General features: G+C 33.9%; 1 protein-coding gene across 4 annotated transcripts; it reads left to right on the top strand.

Moving 5' to 3' along the window:
- Positions 1-1,006: 1,006 nt before the first annotated feature.
- On the top strand, positions 1,007-6,869 carry LOC142549384 (DEK domain-containing chromatin-associated protein 1-like). Of its 4 annotated transcripts, none has more exons than XR_012821202.1 (11): positions 1,008-1,577; positions 2,735-2,768; positions 3,500-3,579; positions 3,706-3,765; positions 4,083-4,196; positions 4,273-4,353; positions 4,452-4,529; positions 5,332-5,827; positions 5,910-5,958; positions 6,184-6,281; positions 6,367-6,398. XR_012821202.1 is itself a non-coding variant. In XM_075658307.1 (11 exons), the coding sequence occupies exons 1-11, from the start codon at positions 1,155-1,157 to the stop codon at positions 6,646-6,648; spliced, it is 1,650 nt and encodes a 549-aa protein (XP_075514422.1). In that variant the 5' UTR covers positions 1,010-1,154; the 3' UTR covers positions 6,649-6,869. The 4 variants fall into 4 exon arrangements, 3 of the variants coding, with proteins under 3 accessions (XP_075514424.1, XP_075514422.1, XP_075514423.1); XM_075658307.1 differs by lacking the exon at positions 5,910-5,958 and adding an exon at positions 6,494-6,869 and having other exon boundaries at positions 1,010-1,577; positions 6,367-6,397; XM_075658308.1 differs by lacking the exon at positions 5,910-5,958 and adding an exon at positions 6,494-6,869 and having other exon boundaries at positions 1,011-1,577; positions 4,086-4,196; positions 6,367-6,397.
- The last annotated feature ends 2,005 nt before the right edge of the window (positions 6,870-8,874 follow it).

The raw sequence follows: 8,874 nt of genomic DNA, 5'->3' as shown, positions 1-8,874 counted from the left end.
CATGATAATTATTATCATTAATGGACGATAGAAAATATCAGGATGTATGAAATCACTCTGGTCTTCGAAACAATGATTGAGATGATATAAAGAACATGTATAACACATAAAAAGAAAAATATTGTTTATTCGTACGATAGAGCACCAATGGATTGTGTGGAACTCTTTGTTTGCATTTGAGTGGATGAATTTAGAATAATGTATTTTAAATTTACGAACATATAGGCTATTTACTTATACAATGCATACCAAGTGAGATAATTTCTCCAAATACTCCCGTGAAATTCTCGTTGAGATAATATTATCTTGTATAACATATTTGAGCATTTCAGTCCCTCTGTTAATAAGAAAATTGTGCCAATACCTATGTGAAAATTCTCGTTAAATTAATATCTTTCTCTATAGCATATTAAGTATTTGATTCTCTATGTTATATTTTTCAGGATACAGACCCATGTCTCCATGAGAAAATAATGCCAAATACCATCAAATTTTTTTCCGTGTTTTTATTCTTTTTTTCGTGTTCAATATATGATTACAATTAAATCAAAAAATTGTGGGAAACTTTGATTTGTAGTAGAAGAATATTATTTTTGGGATGTATCGGCTAAGATGTTGAACTAATATCGCAATTTGTAATAATATTAACCCAATGAGAATTTGAAGTTGTTCAACATCTTAGGCAATTGATTCCCAAAAATTCTCTTTTTCTACTGCAAATTAAAGTTTCTCACAATTTTTTCGATTTAATTAAGTCAGTTAATCCTATATTGAATGCGAAAAAGATGAAATGCTCAAGTCCGTTACTCAGAGAGCCGTCAGCTCAACGAGAATTTCACAGGAATATTTCACGCAATTATCTCCATACAAGTATTTATTTCTAAGCTGTAAATTCTGATAAGTGCAATATTATATATCAACCTGATTAGCCACACTTCAAACAATAAAGGTAAAGATGCATATTTTTTCTAACTGAAAATACTCATTATTAATTGGAAAACAACGTTTTGATCCAAATTTCATTCAATAAAAACCTAATTGGCTCTCAATTGCACCCGAAAAACCAGCCCTAGGTTCTTTCAGCTCTTTCACGGTACCGTAGGCGTTGGCGTTTTCTAGGGTTTTAGGGTGTTCTTAAAACCCTTTGTGAATCCATGGCTTCTGTAAAGGAAGAAACGGAAGAGAGCAAGAATCAAGAGGAGGATAATGATTTAGTTGAAGGTGGCAAGACGAATGATGCGGTGGAACAAGATGGTAAAGTAGAAGCGGAAGAGGAGGGAGTAAAGGAGCAGAGTCGAGAGAAAGAAGGTGGAATTGAAAAGGTTGAGGAAAATGTAGAAGAGAAGGGTAATGTGAAGGAAGAAGAGGGAAGAGCCGAGGAAGAAGATGATGAAGGGGGAGGAAAAGAGAAGAAAGGTTCAAAGAAAGTGAAGCGAGGAGGTGACAAGGCAGAATTAGCATCGCCAAGGACGCCTGGGATTGAGAGGCCTAGCAGGGAGAGGAAAACAGTTGAAAGATTTACGGTGAATGCAACTGCAAGGGGCACTCCTGTTACCAAGCCCATGGCAATCGAGAAGGTACCATTTATAAGCTCCACGCCATTATCATTACTGAAGAGTAGAAGCATTCATGTTTTGGTGGATACTTTGTAGGTTTAATTTAATGGAGAAAGGAGAATTTTGAATAGGAGTTTTGATTTAAATATTTTATGTTGGATTCTTGTTATGGGGTGAAGAGTGAAATATATGAGATGGAAAATGAATATAAATTTATGCCGAAAGGCCAAGTTGATCTAATCATGATTTGACATGGGTAATGATGGAATATAATATGAATTTCAAACCAGATGCATCCTATGTATGTTAGTATGAAATTTGGTGGCGTTATACGAGTTGCTTGAGCTTTGTGGGTAAAATCATATTAAAGAAAACAAGATTCCCTTCTTCTAGTTCGTGGGTCGATATATATTGCAAACAATGTGTATTGATTCTAGAATGAGAGCGTAATATATTACTGTTCTGTTGAATTTTATGAACAGAGGTAGATGAAAAAGACTTAAGATTAGATTCATGCTATCATTTCTTGGTAATTAATCTAAAATTTTGATGTTCTTTATTTCTTAAGAAGGATTTAGAATGCCTGAAAGAACTAGTGCGTTTGAGGTTTGAAAAGACCTGTTTCACAATCCTACTTCATCTGTCTCCACCTATCTTGGCTTTTCACTCTCCTTCCTGCTCTGGTTGCTGCAAATCAAATCTGTGTTTTACATCCTCATTGCAGTGAGCAAGTTTAAACTGGTTAGAGGTGCAACTTGATTTCTAGATTTGATTGAATTTTGGGGATGAAAGAAATATTTTAATTATTTGCATCTAAAATTATTTTCATCTAATTGCTGGTTTCAGTAGACCATAGATAATACATGTAATTTTAATCACATAATTCATTGATGATCTATCTCCTTGATTTTCCTGCCTTTGTATGTATTATGTAATATGTCACAATCGGTATCTTTTACAGAATGATTTGTTTTTTCCTGTGAAATTGAAAATATACTCTGTTGAGGGAAATGGTTCCTTTTTGTTGCTTATCTTTCGTTATTTTGTGTCATTGCAAGGAATTATGATGTATTGCGCACTTGCACATTTATTTTTTCCACCTTTTTATCTTTTTTAGAGGGAGGGTGTTCTTTTGGTATTTCTTACTGGTACTTTCTCTTTTTACTCTTCTATAACAGGGCCGAGGTTCACTGCTTAAGGATATCCCAAACGGTATGATCCTATTTCCCCCTGAATTTATTTTTTACCTTCTGGTAAGAAGCTTCTTAGAGGTGATAAATCTACGAAGTATCCAAAAGATTTGGTTTAACTTTGTCATTGTTTAATGCTGCGTTTTCGTTTATGATGATTGTTTGATTGATCGGTGTGTCTTTCACTTTAGATTATCGCGTTAGGTTTTCTGGAAGGAGAGTCAATGAGTTTATGCCTTTTGTTGCAACTTTATGTGGATATATGTATTAAATAGAGAAACATCCAGTTTTCCGTTCTGAAATTCATGCAGTGCTATAGTATAGCTTTGAAGTAATAGTCTTATATATATGGATATCTGACTCCATTCAATGTAAATACATCCTTTACTGCTGTGTCATCCTATAATTTTTGATCCATCATTCCATTGTACCATCAGTTGTTCGAGAGTTGTACCAGGATTACTCCACTTGGTGAAGATGTGAAGCTATCTTGTTGGTGAATGATCACTTATACATGAGCAATTTGATGTGTTCTGTTGATGAACACTGTTCATCCGCTCTATTCGTTAAAACGAGTTTACTAGGATTGGATATGTACAATTGGTATGGATGCGTAGAATTTATGCTATGCATTATTGGTGTCTGGTGTCATATGTCCGCTTATCTCTTCTCTGATGAAGTGTTTTTTTTTCAGACTTCCTATTTTAATATAATCTGTCTACTTTTCAATCTGGTTTTATGATGTTCACCCAGTGGCTTTTAAGTTGTCTAAGAGAAAAGGCGATGAGAATCTTCAGCTTCTTCACACCATTCTTTTTGGCAAAAAAGCAAAGGTTTTACTCTTAACTGAAGTTTTTCTTTTTGTTATCCCATCATTTTATTTCATTTTTTCCATGTTACCACTTGCTTAGTTAATTTCTTCAGTATTTTGGTGTCTGATAATTGCACGTTTAGCTCAGGTGCTAACTGTGAAGAAACGTATAAGCCTCTTTTCTGGATTTGTATGGGTCGAGGATGAGGTATGGTGTTCTTCTATTGATTTTCCTCTCCTGTTTTGGGGTTTGGGTGATTGGTTGTTGCAACTCACTTTTTATCCATCTCATATCAAGGCTTAATTTTGTTGAATAAAACATGTTATAGGCCTTTAAATTTTTGCTAACGGGCATTAACAATTTTTTGTATTTTTAAAGTAATCATGTTGACTAATACTGAAGCATAAGTCAAATACAAATGGACTGACTATTTTTCAAATTTTTATTGGGTTGGTCTAGTTCATGTTTTGGGAATGTAACATAAATGATCAGTTCCACTTTAATTATTTACTGGATGTGTTTAGCAGGAAAAACAAAGGGCTAAAGTTAAGGAGAAGCTCGACAAATGTGTGAAAGAAAAATTGTTTGATTTTTGTGATGTCCTTAATATTCCAGTCAACAAAGCTACAGTAAAGAAGGTTGAGTCATATAGCTTCTTCCATCGGGCAATCCAGAAAATCTGCATCATTCTCATTATTTAGTTATGTTTTCCAGGAAGAACTCTCTGTAAAATTATTAGAATTCTTGGAATCTCCCCATGCTACGACAGATACTTTACTTGCTGACAAGGATAAGGTCAATAATCCATCTGGTTTTTTGTGTTTATTATTTAAGGCATTCCATGGAGCAATTATGTGATATATTCCTTCTTTCTTTCTTCTTGATCTCTGAAGAACAAGAAGCGGAAGATTAAGGAATCAGCAAGTAAAACCTCAAATTCTGCTGATGTGGCCTCCGGAAGATCTAGAAAGGTTACTTTTCTTTTAAATCTACTCTGCATATGCTTTAGAATTCAATTGATAGTCTTATATGGTTGAATGATTAAGTGGTTTCCTTCGAAAGATTCAATTACCTGCTTGAGCCCACCTTCATATCTTGTCTGTTGGTTTCCCTTTTTTTTTGCGCTGTATGACAAGTTTGTGAGGACTATGGGCTGATCAAAAATTTTTTCCGCAGTTTGTTCCTTTCATTTATGGAAGGTTCGAGAGTAGTTTTAAAATTTAGTTTTGTGAAAATCTACTATTTTTATTTGTTCCCAGTGGACATTAGGAAATTTCACTTCAGTTTCTGCAGTTGTTACTGCGCTGCTTCTGCTTTCCCAACATTTCAGTTTTCAAGTCATTTTTAAATGATCCCAAACAGTTGGCAATATTTCATGTATGCAATTCTGTTTACAACTTCAATTCACTTTCCTCAGTAGAAAGACTTTCGTTTGCCATGCTGCCTTTAATTTATTTCTTTATTTTTATATTATTGGGGTTATTATTATTATTTTTTTCGGGGTGGGGGGTTAGTGAAAGGATTGCTTCCCATTTGAAAAATTGCAATCAATCACATGCTTGTATTGACATATGCATTTATCAAATATGAATCTGCAGTTTGTCCCACTGTTGCAGCATGTCTAGGCTAGCAAAATCAAATAACAATAATGCAGATCTTACTCAAACAACATCATTCTCGATTAAGTTCATGCATGCAACTTTCGAAAGTATTGTCTCTTCGACGATTTTCTTTTATTTGTTTTTGTTGTAACTGCTCTTTTCTGAAACGTAGAAGCCAAAATTGGACTCTGGATCCGGGAAGAAGCGAAAGCATTCAGCCAAAGATGAAGTCAATGCCAGAAGTGAATCTTCACAGACCGAAGATGATCAGGATGATGACAGTACTACCGTTGGAGTAAAAAGTGACCCGGAAGAGATCGACTCAGAGGATGAAACAGAGGACGGGCAAGATGAGCCCAAAAGTTCTAAGGCCATTGATAACTGTTCTTCGAAGAAAAGTGCAAAAAAGGATGCTGGAAATAAAACTGGGGAGAAAACCAGGTCTGTCAGCAAAGGAACCTCTGCTAAAGCCTCTAGCACCCCTGATAAATTGACCAAAAAACCTTCCAGTTCAAAATCGAAAAAAGGTGTAGAACGAAAGATGCCCCTGGCCTCGAGTAAGAAACAACAATTTGAAAAGAGTGATGGCACTACACCCACGAAGGATAAATCCTCGAGGAAGAAAAACTCGACCAAGTCTTCTACAAAAGATGTTGAAAAGGATCAAGGTTATTTTTTTAACTTCATTTACAAAACAATTTTTTGTAATAATGCTTAAAAACCGTGAGAAGAAACTCTTTACTGATGCAGGGCTCGTGTTTTCTGTTCAAACGCAAGGACTTCTATTGTTGATATATTGGTGGGCAGTTAATTATCAATTGCATGCTTCCTATGATACAAATAATTGAGAGAACAGCCCAAGTTTTAATGCGATCTTTAATATAGGGCAACAGCCCAAGTTTTAATGCTATCTTGATTCTGCTTGATTTTCATGTTTTTTTAGATTATCACAAGTGCCTTGTTTGAATTGTTTAAGCATTGCCTGCAGTTTAATGCTTTATTTTTTTGGTTTTCTCGGGAATAGGTAAACGGAAAAGTAGGAAAAGCGCCAAGAAAGAGCCCAGCAGAGAGGAATTGCACGCAGCTGTAGAGGACATACTCAAGGAAGTTGATTTCAATACTGTAAGTTTTTCCCCTCCCATTTTTCATGTGTTTTTGCTAATTTCCGTTGTCTTATTTACATATTCCATTTATTTTTTAAATGCAGGCAACATTATCTGATATTCTCAAACTACTTGGTAGGACGTCCCTAAAATAATTCCTTTTTACTACATGAAGACCACCATAACCTTAAGCTCATTTTTTTTAACTCATTGAGGTGTGAATAAATTCAGGAAAGCAGTTTGGGATAGACCTGATACATAGGAAATTAGAAGTTAAAGAGATAATTACCGAAGTCATAAATAACATGTCTGATGATGAAGACGAGGAGGCTACTGAGTCTGGAGATGGAGATTCGGGTAAAGATGATGAGGATGACGAGGCTTAAATTTGCCGGCAAAGGCCTTTCTCGGGCTTTCTACAGCCCACACCCCACATCGAACAACTTCGATCAACTTCACTAGGATGAATTGCATCTGTAATTTGATTGTTTGATCTTTTGTAGGTTGCCCCAAATGGGGTGTACAAAAAACATTTACCCGTGTTTTAGATTGTATACCAACATCAAATTTTATTGTTTGTTTCTGTTTTCTTTCTGGGAGAAGTCAATTGTCTTTGTGTTTTTTGTTTTTTCACTTCTGCTTTTGATAAAGTCAGTTTATGACATCTGAGTGTTAGTAGTTGAAGTTGGATGGGTTTTTTTTGGTATTTCTTTCCTTCTTCGGTCACATTTTTTTTATGGTCTATTTTAATTTTATCGAAACCCTTGTTATTATATTTAAATAAAATATGGATAATTCTTTATTTTGTACTTATTATTTTCATATATTATCGTTTTCGTCATTCAAATTTTCAATGTGCTAATTATATACTTCACGTTTTCTATTCTGATTCATTTATGCCGTAATTCCAATTTACCTTTGTTTTTTTATTTGCTTTTATTTATAATTTTTTTAATATATATACAAGTATGTGTTGTTACACTTAAAAAAGTATATTGTCTAAAATGATAAGACTATGCAAGATTTTCAATTTTTATATTATAAATATATTTTAATAGATCGATCATGTTTTCGTAAAATAAAATAAATTTTATATTTTTTGACCAATATGTCATTGGGTCGTATCTATATAGTGTACATACTTAGAGATGGTCAGTACGGTATACCGTACCGAAATTTTGGATAGTGTATACCGTACCGAAAATGTCGGTATGAGAAAAATGATATCGTTATCTTACCGACTTTTTGGTATACCGAAAGTCGGTATAACGAAAAGTCAGTACGGTATCGGTATCATATCATTATACCGAAACTATATATAAAAAAATTCATTTTCTTTTAATTTCAAAACCAATGATTATCAATATTAAACAAATTCCTCGAGACATTCAAAGAAACTAGGAAGATATACAAGACAAGTCCATAAAGACAATAAATATCAACCGCAACATGTGTCTGGAGATCCAAGACATCAATGAACACCAATAAACTTCAACTGCAATATGTGCGACTTCTTCATCCGCTATCTTTGCAACAATGTCTGAGATCCTGTGATTTTTGAAGCCTGCCAGCTTTTCAACAAGTCGAGGCTCAGCATCCACTCCTCTATCTAGCTGTAAGGTTATGCTATAGAGATAAGACTTCTCAACAGTTTAAATTCTCAACTACGAGACGAGTTGCTTCACTGAACTTTGATTTGGACTATTCCAACATGATGAGTCCAAATAGAAGTTAAATTCTTTATTTTGGTACAGTATCGAATATATATCATTTTATACCAAAAAATAATTTTAAATTTAATATATATTATTTATATTTCGGTATATACAGAAAATTTCAAATTTCATACCGTTACCATACCGTACCGAAAATTACCGAAAATTTCGATAAATTCGGTATTTTTCGGTACGATAACCTCGGTATACCGAAAATTCGGTATTTTTTTCCAGCTCTATACATACTACTCTTCGCAGCTCAATCAAACAGTCGCAACTGATAATAGTTCATGATGTTAATTCATCCAACAACACCTAGCACAACTTTGTTTCGTTTCTTACTTCAAGATGTATATTAATGGATTGATTTTGAAAATGATACATGCGAGGGGCAAAAATTTAAAATTTTTATTCATATATACCAAATATTATTACAATAGTTACCTCTCACTGAGGAGAAAATAACTTGTTTAACTACTTATAGTAACTGAAAATACAATATATATAAACTGAAAATATTATGATACTTAATTTGAAAATAAAGTCGGAGAAGATGATTGATGCCCCCAACTTCTTACAGTCTTTTTATTTATAGAAGGTCTTTTTGGATTTCAAATTTGGACTTGAATTATTTTTTGCCAGTTGGTAGTGACGTTTTTTAGTAGGATGTTGGGTGGTTTAATCTTCCACTAACTAATGATCCATTATTTCATTAATTAAAGGACTTGTTTTGTTGTGGTAGCATGTCACATGTTTTCTTTAACTTTTTCAGTGAATATTTTATTTTTTAATGGGCCCAGAAAAAAAGTGACTTGTGTGATATTTCACCACTTGGACTTGATTTGTCTTTGCATTATGCTTTCGAGCATATATTGGCCGAAAATCCTTCCAGAATTT

Source organism: Primulina tabacum, chromosome 6 (assembly GCF_025594145.1).
Source record: "Primulina tabacum isolate GXHZ01 chromosome 6, ASM2559414v2, whole genome shotgun sequence".
NCBI lineage: Eukaryota > Viridiplantae > Streptophyta > Magnoliopsida > Lamiales > Gesneriaceae > Primulina > Primulina tabacum.
Note: the sequence above shows the minus strand (reverse complement) of the source record. Positions and strands in the feature narration are given on the sequence as shown.